The following is a 16,925-nucleotide window of genomic DNA, read 5'->3' as shown; positions in this document are numbered from 1 at the left end:
CTCAATCTGGTAAGTACGTTATTCGATAAGCATGCTGTCTTATTTCTTGAATGCCCTTATTTCTGTTGCTTAAGGTTGTCTATGTTTTAGCATAAGCAAGTGTCACTTATCTTTGAAATTCTTTCCACTCAATCTGTACAATCATAAACCTTTATTCATTAATGACTGAAGCTGTTCATTTCCAGCTGTTTCAGGTGAAGCTGTCCGATACCAAGCTATATGGCAATCTTCTCAGGGTCTTAAACAGAATCAGTTCTCCGGAGGAGTTAAATTTCTTGTTGCCAGTTTTACTCTCTAGTTAAATTTTGTGTTTATTTTCTTGTAACGAGCTAGCGAGTAGGATTCTAATAATGAATTGCTGTTAGCTGTGGATTTGGCAGTCAATATATTACCGTATTTTGTGTTTGCGTAAGAGTACCAAGCTGAACGATGAAGCTCATTGTCGTCTGTCATGACTCATGACCAACTGATAAGTTAGTGACCAAAGCCGAGTCTCTTTCAACTTTGAGATGCTTAAGAGGATGATGGAGTAAGTTGAACAATCCCCAGGCTTCAGCTTGAACAACATGAATAACCCAGCAAGTACCTCTAGAAACCATTCACGTACAACTCTTCTTTTCAATATATTTTCTTCCTTATCACCGAAAAAAACATTCACTACTCTTATAACACAAATAAAAATTATATTTCATACACGGCATGCATGATACACAACACAATATCATCTATTTAAAAATAAATTTATATTTATAGTCTATTGTGTATGTATATACTTTTTTATAATTTATATCGTTAACAATGTATGTGAAAGTACATGCCTTGCACCACAATTCAATGTTTGGGACAGTGATCCGATTATTCATTGTACACCGGATGAATTGGAAATTGAAAATTGAAAAAACATACTGTACTAGTCCATAGTGTATTTCGTAACAAGGCTAGTACCGTAATTATGCCCCAGCCCAGCATATACAACTACTAGCCACGTCTGAAACCGCGACTCCGAGTCTTGGACGTCTTCTTACTCTTCTCCGGTTCTCCCCATCTCATAAAAAACATTTCACTCCAATCATTCATTCCAATTCCCAATCAGCCAATCCAATCCCCCATCTCCTCTTCCTGTAAGTGTTTACTTCAAACAACATTTGATTTTCGATTCCATCGTTTCAATTTTTGGATTCCTCGGATTTCATCCCAGTTCTGTTTTCCCACTCCTTGATTCGATCTGTCTGTCTTTATTCTACGCACGTTGTTGAGTTTTCAGAATCTAGGAACTGAATTAACTGGAACTGGAGTTCTGGTTTGGCATTTTAATTTAGATTTGGCTTTTGTTTTTACTGCTGGATTGAGTAATGTCACTGCTGGAATTTTGAACCTGTGTTGAGTTTAAGTAGGTTTTCTAGTTATTTCGGCATATGCTGGTTATAGTGTTTCATGTTATAATGAAAGTGTTAGTTTTTACCTATTGGTTCGAATATATGTGGTTGTTTCTAGGATGTTACAGTTTTGGTCGCTAATGTATTATGTGTTACTCATAGGGGCACCCGCTGTAATTGAATTGTTTTGCTTCTCTGCGGTTTTGGTAGCGGCAGGCGTTTGGCCAGACGCAGAGTTGTAATTAAAATTTGGTAATGGCAGGATGAAATGGAGTAAAATGCATGATTTGGTTGCTTATGATGGGAACATTCATTTATGATGCTATACAATGTTTTCTTAAAGAGAATCTCGGACCGCAAATGAGATGTCTTCCAGTAAGAGTCCGTCTCAGCACTTGAAGGATGGTGGATTGCAGAGTCAAATAGCCAATGCTGTGAACAGGTGATGCCAAAACCTGGCTAATTGGAAAGAATGTGTTTTCGTGGTGTATTAATAATTAATTTTTTTTACTTATTAGTCATTTCATTGGGGTGTGAATGAGGCTGTGCATTTATTTCTAACTCAGCCCCTTCCCTAGAATCTTGATTTGTTTTTTTTTTCTTCTGTCATGTATTGTTGGCATGGAGATATTTTATTTCGGTTTTCGAATTTTTTTATAGTTCAATAGATCTACTAGTGTATAAATTATTTTTATAGCTTAAATTTTGAACCTTGATCATGAGCTGTTGTTTATAAACTATAGTACAGGTTCAGAAGGAGGTGTTATGGCCACTAAATGTAGTTTACTGCTTGTTCTGGCAAAGAGTTTGATGGGGGGAGTAGTGTTATAAGAAAACAGGAGAACACATAAGAAAGAATCATACTTTGGTTCAGCTTATGAGAACAAGAATATGAACTTGGCATCAGATCCTTTTAGGTGATGATAGATCCAACCTTGTTCAGCCCATAGTTTCGTGAGAAATGAGCTGGGACTCCAACATTATCTTCTTCTTGTTCAGGTTAATGACCCTCACTCGTGGGCAATGACCTTCATATCTTTGATTCCCACCTATTGTGTTTCTTCTGCCCACCAGATAAGAGAAATCTTCTCTGAAAGATGATACATATTAATCTTACAAATCAACAAGAAGATCACTATTATTGGCAAGATACCTGATAAGAATAAATAAATAAATAAATGAGTACCATGTCAAATAAACTTGAAAACAAAAATGCAATATAATTTAACTGTCCTTGCCGGAAATTATATAACTGATTTCTTTCATTTCAGTATTAATCACTTTTTTCTAGCATAACCTACTGAATAATACTCAATTATGCAATACACAAGTTAATGGTGTGTTTTGTATTTATGTGCTGAAGCATTTATTTATTTCTTTCTTCTGAATTCTTTTGTAGGCATAATGTGGAAGCACATCGTTCTTTAAAAAATCAGAGGGATGACAGTGATGTTCATCATAAAGATCAAGAAGCTATGGTACTAAGAGTTCATCTCCTCACATTTAAAAAGGAGTCAATTGAAAGTTCTGAAAATAATAAGTCTTACATGCAGGAACTTTATTCCAGGGCCAGAGTGCAGGAGGAAGAGATCCAATTTCTTCGTGGGCAAGTCACTGTTGCCTGTCTGAAGGTATCAAAAATCTCTCTTTGCCTTTCTCTCACGTACATTTTCCTAGTTGTAATAGTTATGTTCCTTCACATTTTAAATGCTAGCCAATTGATCAGCCTTTATGGTATCAGGAATTACGGCTGCTGAACGAGAAGTATGCATTGGAAAAGAAATTTGCTGACTTACGAATGGTTTGTCCAACTGTTAAGATTAAATAGAATCTATATTATTGAAATGCCTAGAGTTTAGCTTCTTTCTGTTATATCTTATGCAAATCGGAGAGCTTGCAAATAGAATCTATACTCATGTCTGCAAGTTCTAGAGCATCAAGTAACATAATGTTTTTGATAGGCAATAGATGAGAAGCAGAATGAAGCGACTACTTCTGCATTAAATGAGTTGGCCCGCAGAAAAGGTGATCTCGAAGAAAACTTGAAATTAACTCACGATCTGAAGGTAATTTTCTGGAGTCGGTGCTACGCCTTTGAAAAATTATGAGATCATGAGAATATTGTTCTTTGTTGTTGTCAATTGAAGAAAATGGGGAGAATCAGTGTAGCAAATATAATATTATTTTGTTGATTTCTTGCATGAAATCATTGCAAAGTAGGTCGTTATGCTTGGTGTAAGAAAGTTTAAACTCAATTATCAGTCTTTCATGATAATAAAGTCTTTTTCCTCGTTTGAGAGTTGAAATAGACATAAGACGTTATAGCCCAAAAAGGAAAGCTTAAAAATCATGAAATTAATGGTTTTCATCATTAAGTTTGTTTAGGAATTGAGAGGGGGTATGGTACATTTGTCTTCCTTGTCTTCCTGGATTGAGATACCGTGATCTTTTGAAGTTCAATATCCCAATACAATTCTTGTATATGCATAGACTAGCCAAACCACTCTAAGCTGACGTATGTATTTGAGACTTATGTTGGTTCTTGCAATGCTGCTTTTATTTGTATAACATATCTTCTTTTTAGGTTGTTTGGTGTGTCTAGGCATGCCTATTAAGCTTTCATTTCTCTATTATTTTATTAATATTTTTCTGGCTTGTCTGATGCTATGGCTTTCATATATTCTAGGCTGCAGATGATGAAAGATATGTCTTCATGTCATCCATGCTTGGGTTATTGGCTGAATATGGTATTTGGCCCCAGGTCATAAATGCTTCTGCCATATCCAACAGTTTAAAGGTATAACTTGTGTGGCACATAGATCAATTTTGCAACAACAATACTAGGTTTATACATAGTCCTAGTAAAATATTGTTTTCAGTTGGCCTCTCACTCATCTACTATCCTTTACGGCTATTTTCCCTTGCTACCGAAACCTTGTCTATCTTTGCTAATGTGCCATTACAAATATGCCATATCCAGTTCTTGTAGAATACATTGTTTAACAAGATAGTTCTTCTCTTCTTTTCTTCATACATCATCTACACCCTTTTATATGGGTCTATATCATATATTGTAATTTTGATTTCTGCCTATCAGTGTAGCAAATAGTTTTCTGTACTCGGCCTTCATCTTTTGTTTTCTTCTTGAATTTGCAGCATCTACATGATGAGTTGCAGTGGAAGATTAGAACTTCACATGTAAGTTGTGATTCTTGTGACTTCATGTGGTTGTCAGCTCTGTTTTCTTGTGACTTCATGTTATTGGGACTGAGTGAAACTGAATAGGATATATTACTTTCAGGCCAGAGGCTTCCAATAGGATATTACTTTCCTAACCAAGTTACATTACCTAGTTGCCTGATTTATTTATTGCTGCTTTTTTTGTTTTTTGTTTTTTTGTTTTAGTCTGTCTTTCTTCTCTTGCTATCTGTCAGTTATATTGGCTTGATTGTTTATAGCAAACCTCTATCCAGGAAAGTAAATGATATTTGGTTATAATTACACATTAAACCGAATTAGAGTAAGGCATCTGTTTGCTTATAGCATTATAAATTTAGGTAACTAACATCAGCTACGGAAAATTATGCTGGAACTGAATGTGTTTATAAACATAGTATAGATAGATTCTGAGCAGTCAATTTTTTCATGGGTCTGCAGTACTATCAGTATATTCTGCTCATTAAAGTTCATTACTATGTTTTATTGGTTTCTGATCTTTGTCATGTATTTTTATCAATCATCATTCTCTACATATTTACTCTCTCTCTCTCTCTCTCTCTCTCTCTCCCCCTCTCTCTACAGGAACAGCAAGGTTTTGATCGTTATACAGATGCTCAACATCTGGAGCCGACTGCAAAATTGCAGCAACCCATGAATGATTTTGCAGACATGAAAAATTTGATGCTAATTAACAAAGAAAATCCGCAACAGTTCACATCCAATATAGATAGGTAAACAAGTCCTATCAGCTGTTGTTTGGAGTACTTGATCTTAATCTTCCCCCAATTTGAAGCAGTTGTGTTGAAAATAGATTTCTATGTCATGGCTTACTACTCCGATTGATTGAAGACTTATTTAGAAAATGGAGCCTTGCTTGATGATTGATCTTAATCTTCCCCCAATTAGAAGCATTTATGTTAAAAATAGCTTTCTGTGTTGTGGCTTATTACTCCAATTGATTGAAGATTTCTATAAAAGCAAGGAGCCTTGCTTGATGGTTGAATCAACTTCTCAAAAGAAGTGAGTACTTTTTTAAATATAAACTGATGATATAGTTGTGTTCTGGCCAGAGTGTGTTTTGCCTTGTAGTTTTGTATATTTTTAGTGTTCAATATACAACTCTTTTATGATAGTGAATGACACTTCCATGTGGAGTTACTCTGAGTAAATATTGATACTTGTTTTTATTTTTTCATGCCACCTTTGAGTTCTGTCACTTACAAGGAGAGTTATAGGAACAATTTGCAAAGTTTTTTGTGATATAGAATATTATTGGTTTTCAATAGCTTCATGGCACAGTATAATCAGTCAAAATTTAATTTTGAAAAAAAAATTCAGTCCTTTTTTTCTTTGAAGGAAAAGTTTCAGTCTTATATTAGTCAGAGTTATATAAAGTTGAGGACAAGAGGTCCAGAGCAATGAAAGGCAGCAGGAACATGAAAATTTACATAAATAGCAGCTAGGATTCATGCCAGCCCCATAATCGAGAGAAAACCCTACTGCCTTCCAATCTTTGAGAATATAATCGAGATTCTAGTCTGAGCCACCGAAATAGATACCCGAAAGCTTACCAGTCTTCTCAATAGTGTCTCCACCCCTGCACCTTGTTCAATTCAAACATCTTAGTGCTGAAATAGGTTTGGTGATATAATTGGATAAGCAGATTCGTATGGTGGAAGGGATGCATATATCTAAGAGGCTACTCTGAAATATAACACGCTGTCAATGACATTATTGGATAATTTAGTATTTAAGAGCACTTTGATCCACATCTTTTCCTCTTTATGACAGTAATACAACTCACAGGAATATGGATGGCTTTATTCTGCATGATTCAGTTGATAAAGAAGTCGCAAATGGGAGAGCTGAACAAATGAATAATGGCACCTCATATCCTCAGACACCTGATTATTCATCCTCTATTTCGCAAGGTAAAAGTTTTTCATCTTCAAAGAGAGTCTTACCCTGTGATTTACTATGGAATCTGATGTAGCCTATTCATTTTAAAAGGGCCTGGCATAGAGAATTTTCAGGTAATTGGTGATGCCGTACCTGGAGGCAAACTTCTTGGATGTGGATTCCCAGTACGCGGGACTTCACTTTGCATGTTTCAGGTTTGATTCCTTACATATTCTGATCAACTTTCATCTGATTAGTGGGTTTGCTTATTCTATGAGTTACTTATGTTCATCAATGTTTGCTACCAGTGGGTTCGTCATCTTGAAGATGGCACTAGGGAGGTTATTGAAGGTAGAGAACTAAAGGAATATGAACTTTATGGATACTTTTCTTGTGTAGATTAGGTTCTTTTAGGGGTGGCTGTACTTTTTGAGTTTGTATTGTTTATTTCATTTTTTTAATTCTTCATGCAGGAGCTACAAATCCAGAATATATAGTCACAGCAGATGATGTTGATAAAATTATTGCTGTTGACTGCATACCAATGGATGATCAAGGCCGCCAGGTTCTCTATATACTTCTGCGCATGTTGATACTGTCTATTTTTTCTGTATGTATGTATGCTTCCGAACATGTGCACCACTCTACGGGTTTTCAGATTGTCGCAATATACTTACTCATTAGTCCAAAATGGTGATAAATATGATCTGATATGTTCTAGTTCGTTGGAAAGTAGATGGACAATACAGTAGAACCTTGATAGTTTAATAATCAATAAATTAAAATTTTTGTTGGTCCCAAATAAGGTACTTAGGCTAAATTAGCCTTGATATTAGGCTAAATTAGCCTTGATAATTTAATAATCTCGATTAATTAATATTTTCTACCAGTCCCAAGGCTATTAATTGATAGAGGTTTAACTAAATAAAGTAGGGGTCTCTTGAAGCTCAAACTGCTAGTAACAACTGATATGTACATGAATGTGTGGTAAACAATTTAAGAATTGCAATTTAACCGCTAGAGCATTTGCCAAAAGCTTAAGTTTAATATTTGTAAGTTGGAAGTTAAACAAAGGCGATTCGGGGCCAGAATTCTCCATAAGCAGGTGGACTCTTATATCCAAAAATGGACCAATATATGATCCTGTTATGAATTCGTCCCACTGCAAGATTTGTTTTTCGACCTGTTAACTTCTGAGATGTGACTTGTGACAGCTACCACAGAGTTAGAGAATAACATCATGACTCACGCACTTAAACCCCTTGATCTTCCGATGAAACTTGTACTCTCTAGTAGTATTTCTTCAGTTATCTAAATAAGCGTTTAGAGTTTAGATTTTTACTCAACCTGAAATCTGGACCACTATGGCAGCTGCGACAGAGTTAGAGAATAACATCAGGACTTACCCACTTATAGTCCTTGATCTTTCAATGAGTTAACTCTCTAGTAATATATAATCAGACCTCTAGATCATGAGTGTTTGGTGTCAAATTGTTCTTACCTTCAAATCTGGACCACCTCGTGTACACTGATCACAATTTTGGCGTTGCAGTGTGAGTGTGTGTGTTTTTTTTTAATTTTTTGAGAGATGGAGTTGTGGTTTGTTTTGTGGTACTTTTGTGGCAAGTCCTCGTTATCAGCTTATAGTTTTGCAACTTATGATTTGAGATGGAAATCAGTGGAAAAGAAGAAAAGTGAAACAGGAGTACTCGAGGATAGGAGGAACGAAGTATGACCTCTCTTCACTTAGTAAATAGAGGAGGAGCTAGTTAATCAGTGAAGAGAGTTTGATTTTCAGCCTATTTATGGGCTTTAGTCTCTTTAAGTGTTGGATAGTTCTATGGGAGAGCAGTTGTCTAGCTTTTATTTTTTTGAATTACTTGTTTATTTGGTTTTTTTTTTTTGCTCAGTATTGTGGATGTCCACTGAATCTGTTATGTAAAGTTTATCACTTTTATGTTTCACAGAAAACAGAAAAGGGGGATATTGTTGTAGCCAACTACAAAGCCTTGTTATGGACGAAGAGGAAAAAAAAATTTGAGCAACGTAGATCCAAATTAGTGATTTTTGCTTACGTTTATTTTGGTATTGGCTAGTTATTATTATATCATATTTGTTTTTTTAGCTTATCTATTATGGATCTCCACTGATCCCTCATGCATGGTTTATTATACTTTTATCAATTGCTGAGTTTCTTTAAATGTTTTTTAGTCTAATCATGTATTTGATATAACTTGATGTCCTGAAGCATCCAGGTCACAAATGTGTTGCTTTCTGCACTTGCTTGCAGTTTCTCGCAAGAATGTTATTTCTTGACAAATCATCTGTTTTTCATTATCAGGGGGAACTAGTGAGGCATTTTGCTAATGATCAGAACAAAATTATATGTGGTATGTGTATTATGCTGCTTTATGTCATCAACATATGTCGGGTCAATTAATAGTTACTGGCTTATATTGTATAGTACTTACCTCTATAATCCATATTGAAGGTAGTTAGTAATTAAAGCTTTTCTTTCTGTTGGTTTAGTTCTGGGTATTAGTTTGGGGCTTCTTTTGTTCAAATTGGTCCAAATACACTAATTATTTACAAATGAAAGACTGTTAGTTCAAACTTGTACTTTTGTGTGTTGATACACGACATGCATTATGTAAATTCCATCTCTTCTGTTTCGCGGCATATTTTCAGTACTGTCCACTCCTCCCTTTCCCGAGCACAAGTCTTTCATGTGATGAATACACTATCAGATCCTCTGCTAGATAGGTTATTGACTTGTTTTTTCATTTTTCTGTGTTTTGTTTTCTCTGTATAGCATCACACTAGTTCCATTTAATTAATTGTAAACTTGTGCTTGCATCTGTTTAAACTTAAATTTAGAAAGTAAGCAAAAATGATTTCTACTGAAAAACTGTTACAATTTTCTGGAGAAAAAATGCAAAACATAAATGTCTGTTTTAGACTTTAATAATCTGTAGGCATTTTCATAAGAAGATATTATTTGGTCATTCTAATTGTTCCACATATGCATTATATATGAGGTACTTTTTAGACCCGGAGATGCAGCTGGACATTGACACAAATATTTCTAGAGGACAAGCCACTTTCAGTGTTCTACTACTGGTAAGAATAAATTTTTGAGTTGTTTATTTTCTATTTTATTAAAGTCTGCACTCTACCTCATTCATCAGTTTCCATTTTCAGATTAGATTCATAAATCCTACGTCCAGGAAATAATTGGTGCTTCGGGGAATCTTAATTATATGATTGAGTTTGTTGGGTTTCCAGCCCATGTGTTTTTCCTAAGATGGTTTCTTAGAGTATGGTGTTCCAGTAAGGATAGGGAATCCTTATTGATGATGGTTTACTTGTAGAAGGAGGAGGCTTTATAGCCTACCATTATTAGGAATATGATTCCTATTTGGTGAGGAAATATGTTTGTCCTTATGGCTATATAAGGAGGGGTTATGCTCTAGGTTTAGGCATTACAGAGACAATGAGCATAGTGTGTTCCATTCTCGGTTAGAGGGTGAGAGAGGGCAGAGAGGAGAAAGATAGGAAGAGAAGAGAATCCTTGTTTTCTTAGTCTTTCTTGTGTACCCATTATTAATATAGTGGAAGTGTGTTTCTGTCCGGTGGATGTAAGCAAAGTTATTTGCTGAACCACCTTAAATCTGTGTTCCTGTGTTCTTTTCTTTGTGGTTGTTTCTCTTGGTTTGCTGTGCTTGTTCTGTTTCTCTGACTAACTTGTTGACCGATTCACTACAAGTGGTATCAGAGCCTGGTTGAAGGTTGGGTTCGGCTGAATCGGTATTGTCAGAATGGATGATGATGTGAAAGGCACAATGATCAAACTCACCCACAAGAATTGGGTGACGTGGAAGCCAAGAATGGAGGATATCCTGTATTGTAGGGATATGCATGAGGCCATAGAGGGTGTGGCTGCAAAGCCAACCAATATGACTGATGAGAAGTGGCGAAAGTTGCACCGGAAAGTAGTTGGTACGATAAGGCAATGGGTTGATGATAGCGTCTTTCACCATGTGTCGAAAGAAACTGATGCGGAAGAACTCTGGAAGATATTCGAGTCCCTCTTTGAGAAGAAGACCGCTGCGAAGAAAGCATTCCTTATCAAAGAGATGGTCAACATGAAGTTTGATGACGATACTAGTGTGGCTGTGCACTTGAACAATTTCCAGAATGTGACCAACCAGTTGTCGACAATGGGTATGAAGGTTGATGATGAGCTACTCGCATTGCTGCTGCTAGGAACTTTGCCGGATAGTTGGGAAACTTTCGTGGTGACCTTGAGTAATTCTGCGTCTAATGGTGTATTGTCTATGGATACCGTTAAGGATAACATGCTTAACGAAGAACAAAGAAGAAAAAGTGTTGGCACAGACAATGAGCACGCAAGAGCCCTTTATGTGAAGGGTAAAGGTAAGAATTCGGGTCAAAGGTTTAGTGGTGATTGTCACTATTGTGGCGAGAAGGGCCACATGAAGCGGATGTGTCGAAAGTGGAAACAAAACAAGAAGAAAGGCAAGTACCAAGATGGTGAAGATAATGGCTATTCTGCTTGTGTTTCAGATGAGCTTCTTACTTTACAAGAATGTTTATATGTGGGTGACAATAGTCATGATTGGTTCGTGGATACGGGTGCAAGTTGTCATGTTAGTTCCAACTTGGAGCTCTTTTCTACATACAAGGCAGGCGGCTTTGGGATGTTAAATATGGGCAATACAAGCTACTCTAAGATTTCGGGAATAGGAGATATTTGTATCGAGACTAATTTGGGTTACCATATGACATTGAAGGATGTGAGACACGTTCCGGATCTACGTGTCAACTTACTGTCTGCAAGTGCTCTTGACATGCAAGGTTTCCACCAGTTTATTGGTGATGGGAAGTGGAAGCTGACGAATCGATTGTTGGACGTTGCTAGTGGAGAGTTTTGTCGTTCCTTGTACAAGACACATAACTTGGTGTATAAAGATGACTTGAGTGCAATGGGTGATACTTCTTCGGACATACGGCGTCATGGTGACGGCCATATAAGGAAGAAAGGCGTTCTGGAAAAGTGGTCTCAATCTCCTTTTCCAATGGCTTTTCTGACCAGGGTGAAGATGGTCAAGAGTTGTTCCACCAACAGGGACATGGTGATGAGTTGTTCGATCAGGGGGAGCCTGATCAGGGGGAGCTGCATGCTCCAACCACATAGTTCTGCATCAAGTCAGCTTGGGCGGACTCTCAGTGATGGAGTCGCGCCGGTGTACCTCCCTCATGGTCTGGAGGGGGAGATTGTTGGGTTTCCAGCCCATGTGTTTTTCCTAAGATGGTTTCTTAGAGTATGGTGTTCCAGTAAGGATATGGAATCCTTATTGATGATGGTTTACTTGTAGAAGGAGGAGGCTTTATAGCCTACCACTATTAGGAATATGATTCCTATTTGGTGAGGAAATATGTTTGTCCTTATAGCTATATAAGGAGGGGTTATGCTCTAGGTTTAGACATCACAGAGACAATGAGCATAGTGTGTTCCATTCTCAGTTAGAGGGTGTGAGAGGGCAGAGAGGAGAAAGATAGGAAGAGAAGAGAGTCCTTGTTTTCTTAGTCTTTCTTGTGTACCCATTATTAATATAGTGGAAGTGTGTTTCTGTCCGGTGGATGTAGGCAAAGCTATTTGCTGAACCACCTTAAATCTGTGTTCCTGTGTTCTTTTCTTTGTGGTTGTTTCTCTTGGTTTGCTGTGCTTGTTCTGTTTCTCTGACTAACTTGTTGACCGATTCACTACAGAGTTTTAGGGATAGTCATTTTTTAGGAATCTGCATACTGGTACATAGCTTGCAATTCTTTCCCAGTTCAGTTCAGAGTCATTGTTGAGGTTTACTTGCTCTTTGTTTTCTGCTTTTGCATTTAAGATCTTATGTAAACTTTCATAACTATGGAATTAAAATATTCCTTGCTCTTTTTCTTGTAGAAGAAAATTAAATTCTTGCATGCTTAAGGAAAAAAAAACTTGAGGTGTTAAATTTAGTTATCATTTGGCCTGTTGATAAGGCATTTCTGTGCAACAAAGTGGTGTGGTCCCAAGTTCAACTTTCTCTTCCCATTTAATTACAAATGGTGAAAGTCCATTAAATCAAGCAAAAAATTTGCAGTTTAGATATCCAATGCAATCTATGGGTGTAATTTGGTCCCAAGATGATGTCAACCAAAGTTCATAACTTTTGTTACAAAGTACAGCCCATATGGGTTTGAATTGCAATGACTGAGAACCTGGAAAGCCATTTCGTTAAAACCAACCCGGTATCCACTTACCTACCTACTTATTTCCTACAGACATCACTGCCATATATGCTTATCTTGAATTCTTGATAGTGCCTGGCTCCCAGGTTGCTTTTTTTTTTCTTTGGAGGTGAGGAAGGTTGATTTTGTCATGTTTGTTGACTAATTGAGTTACCTTCAATTTTTTTTACTATTATCTTTTTTTAAGGGACTGTTATCTCTTATTTTCACTTGCTTTTGCTTCTGAGGTCAATATAGATTTTTCTCAAGTCATTTTTCATCTATGTCTTTATTCTGTCTGGATTAGTTTTGGTTACATTGTAATGCTGCTAAGTTTTTTGCCAAGAGCTAGATTCCTTTACCTTGAATTATCCATTTTCTTAATTTTATTATGTAATGCAATATGGCTAGTATTTTTCAACCAACTAATCTTTTTATATATATTACAACATTTTGCAACTTCATCTTGTTGGAAAAACAGATGGATTCTGCTGAGAATTGGGAGCCAGCAACTTTATATCTGAGAAGGTCAGGCTATCAGATCAACATTAATAGCACAGAAGCGAGTGTCATTGCAGAAAAATTCTCAAATGATTTATCTGTACGTATGTTCTTTTCTTGATGATGCCTAAATTTAGAAGTTAGCTTGTAAGTGACAGTCCCAAGCAACTTGTTTGCATAAAAGCTAAACTGAATGATATATCCCGTAATGTGGATTAGTCATTTGCAAAATGCAAAAGAATTTCCTTAGGGAAGCTGTCATCTATGGTGGATTTAATCGAAACAAGATCCGGACTTAAGTTTGAAGCTCCCATTTATTTTATAGGCATTTTTTAGATTTACTTCTACTGTTGCTGCTTGCAGATCAAAGTTCCTTGTGGCTTCTCAACTCAATTTGTGATGACATGTTCTGATGGATCTTCTCATCCTATTAGCACATACAGTGTTCGGTAATGCATAACTCTTACACAGCATATTATTTAAAAGTTTGGCTGTACAGTCAATTTTAATAATGCTCTCAAGTATTTAGCATTGGGGGATTATTCTGTAAATTTCTTCCTGTTTGAACTGTACTTACTATTTTTGACAAATATAGCATAGCAAACTTGCTGCAGCTAATAAATTCTTAGTACAGTTAAATAACTTTTTTTTTACTTCGGATAGTTCCCTTACCAGAGAAGATCAGGTGCGTTAGTTCAGTTTTTTTTTTTTTGCCTTTTTTTTTTTAATAAGAAACAGCTTTTTATCAAAACAAAAGCAACATACAACAAGGATGTGGATAAGGAATCCGCTTTTGTTTGAAAATAAAGGGACATGATAGAACAAAAGTTTAGCAGCCCATCTGTTAATGCTAACTCAAGGATTAGGCTTTTAGAGTTTAAACTACAACTGCTTTCCAATGAAGAATGATAGAAGAAAGACTATAATCCCTAAGTGATGCCTAGAACTTCACTCTCTCCCACATGTCTTCCTTCTCCAACCCACCATAGGATTTAAGCCCACGCTACCGCTAGCACCCCACAACCCCAAAGGCCAAGCCTTTCTCCCTTTACCAAAAGCTGAAGGGTTTTCTTCTAGCAAATCACTCTTCTCTAAAGGAGTTATCCAGTCCACTCTTGCCTCCCTAAATAATTTCTTCCATAAAAATTTAACCACCTGACAGTGCATCAAGACATGATCTACACTTTCCCCTTGCACTTTACACAAAATGTACCAATGAGGAGAAAAGCAACATCCTGGTCTTCTTCTTTGAAGAACATCACAGGTTTTCATCATCCCAAGTGCCACGAGCCATCCCAAAATCTTCACCTTAGTAGGGGCCTTGCGGGAGCAAAGATTGGATCTAAGCCATCACTAATGAGCAAGCTATGAAAATATTTGCAAGAAAAAATTGCATCAGACTCAAACATCCACCTACTCTCATCCAGATTGGATTCCACTAATATGACACTGTCAAGTTTAAGCATCAGGGAGGCAAACTCTTAATCATATAGGTTTCTTCTAAATCTGAAGTCCCAACTCACTGGAAAATTGAGCTGAATAGCTATTCTTTCAATAGAAGAGTTAGTGTGTCTTGATAATCTGAATAACCTTGAGAAATGGGACTCCAAAGATTGGCTTTGGATTTGGATGTATATCTTAAAACCATCTGGCTAGGTATTAGACTGGCATAATCAGAGGAAAGTTCCATTATCGTAGAAGATCAGGCACTTTAATTCTCATTTTGGCTTTTGGATTTGGATTTATATATTGAAACCATTTGGTCAGGTTTTAGACTGGCATATCGCTTATATGGCTAATGAATATAGCACACTAAACATACCATTCCTTTACCATATCACTTATGGTTTCATTGAATTTTACTTTGTAGGATGCGCGATACTCTTGTGTTAACGATGAGAATGCTACAAAGCAAGGTATATCTTTTCATTAATATGCTATGCTTCTGCATATGAGTTCTATTAATATATGTATTTCAGTGGAGAAATATGACAGAAAGTTGTGTTTAGGTGAGGAATGTCGACATATGACTGGTTAATTTTCGTGTGTTTCTAATGAACTATTTAACTTCAAATTATCTGTCCATCCATATCATTCAATTGAGCAAAGAGAGCGCTATATTCCATGTAGCTTTCAAAATCGCTGAAAATTAAAAATAAGAAGATTATAGAATAATGAGTTTTTAACTCTATATACTCAAAAGATTCTATAATCCGCACAAATCCATGATGTGATTCTCATCCATATAATGATTAGAAGGACCATCAAGTTGTTATGCTGATATCAATCAAGATCATTGGTTAGTTGAGGTCGCATCTAATTGTTTTGAGATCTGAATGATCCTTATTGTATGGAAAGATTGATTATGTAAGTCAATCTTTACTCGCATATATCCACAAATGGTGTAACATGAAAATTAACTTGTATGGTGCAGGCAATGAATGACAGAAGAAAAGGAAGGGTGTAATGGGTTTATTTGAGCTGATGTTTATAGCCATTAGTCATTCATAGTAGAATTTAGAAAACCATATATGATTAATTAGACTGTTCGACATCTCAGGTTCAGGAAGTGAACAGATTATTGCGCAATTATTATCTGTTATTATTACTTTAGTAGTTACCATCCTATTGTAATCTCGGAAGTTTTCTGTATAGTAGACTAGCTTGCAAATATGACCGTATATGTAAAGATGTTGCATTTGAGCTAATGAATACCCCAGCGTTTTCTTCAGCAGGATATGACGGTGAATGAAGCAACTGTTCTTTTCTTTTTCGTTTTGTTAATTTCATTGAACTGTTTCTTTTTTCTAGCTTGTTTCTACCCCCATATAGCCTGAAATCCGAATTTCTATTTTGATTACGTATGCTCTTATACCACTCTAATTAGTAAATTAATCTGTCAACTTCTTCATGAATGATGACAGTTCCCCAGTTTTTTTTTTCTCGGATAAAGAACTCAAATGCTACGAGTCTGTTAGTCGAACTCACTACCTCCCAACTTACAGAGAGGAGACCGGTGCCACTAGACCAATTGGTAATGGGCGAGTTCGGTACAAGTTTTAAGTTTTGAGTTATTCTGTTTTTATTTATTTTTTATTTGTAGTTTTGACCGTGGAATGCTGATAGCCAAAATTATTTTGAGTGGGATTCGCCATATGAAGAAATTGATGGATTTGTTATGGATGGACAGATTGATGGACTATGATCGGATTGGATAGCAGTAGATCTCAACTATCAAATTGGTAGGATTATATTGGATTTTTGTCCTCCAGTTTAAAAAATGGTGTCAAGAATGGTATGTTCAGTCGTGCATTTCTATTTTAGAATTGCCCTACAGCTTATGCAACACACATCCACAACTACGCTGCTAGTCTTCTTAGCAAACAGGAAAGGATAGTTGGATACATTAATATGGACCGACACATTTGTCAAAGAAAAAGCAGCTTGATCTCTTAAACTCATGAAAACACCTGCTTGGAACTATACCAACCGAAATTTAGCTTGCCGGCTGCCAACAGTCGACAGTGTTTGGCCGGAAGTTGGAATGGGCAGAAGGTAGTATAATCGAATCCACCCCAGGGCTTTAGGTATTGAAAGAGACTATTAGTCTATTACCAACTCGATAAAGCTCTGGAGCTGAGCCTC

General features: G+C 36.4%; 1 protein-coding gene across 6 annotated transcripts; it reads left to right on the top strand.

The window, feature by feature from the left end:
- The first annotated feature begins 995 nt into the window (after positions 1-995).
- LOC126802337 (uncharacterized) lies at positions 996-16,885 on the top strand. Of its 6 annotated transcripts, none has more exons than XR_007672934.1 (20): positions 996-1,121; positions 1,539-1,818; positions 2,776-2,854; positions 2,930-3,007; positions 3,118-3,177; positions 3,338-3,442; positions 4,063-4,173; positions 4,533-4,574; positions 5,178-5,326; positions 6,387-6,526; positions 6,606-6,709; positions 6,803-6,845; positions 6,968-7,059; positions 8,836-8,884; positions 9,544-9,614; positions 13,261-13,380; positions 13,644-13,729; positions 15,151-15,196; positions 16,205-16,314; positions 16,471-16,885. XR_007672934.1 is itself a non-coding variant. In XM_050529952.1 (20 exons), exons 3-20 carry the CDS (start codon positions 2,338-2,340, stop codon positions 15,745-15,747), a joined length of 1,446 nt encoding a protein of 481 aa, XP_050385909.1. In that variant the 5' UTR covers positions 996-1,121; positions 1,539-1,818; positions 2,125-2,337; the 3' UTR covers positions 15,748-16,011. The 6 variants fall into 6 exon arrangements, 3 of the variants coding, with proteins under 3 accessions (XP_050385909.1, XP_050385908.1, XP_050385907.1); XM_050529952.1 differs by lacking the exons at positions 16,205-16,314; positions 16,471-16,885 and adding exons at positions 2,125-2,375; positions 15,715-16,011; XR_007672936.1 differs by lacking the exon at positions 16,471-16,885 and having other exon boundaries at positions 13,261-13,307; positions 16,205-16,292.
- Positions 16,886-16,925: the final 40 nt, after the last annotated feature.

Source organism: Argentina anserina, chromosome 7 (assembly GCF_933775445.1).
Source record: "Argentina anserina chromosome 7, drPotAnse1.1, whole genome shotgun sequence".
Classification (NCBI taxonomy): domain Eukaryota; kingdom Viridiplantae; phylum Streptophyta; class Magnoliopsida; order Rosales; family Rosaceae; genus Argentina; species Argentina anserina.
Note: the sequence above shows the minus strand (reverse complement) of the source record. Positions and strands in the feature narration are given on the sequence as shown.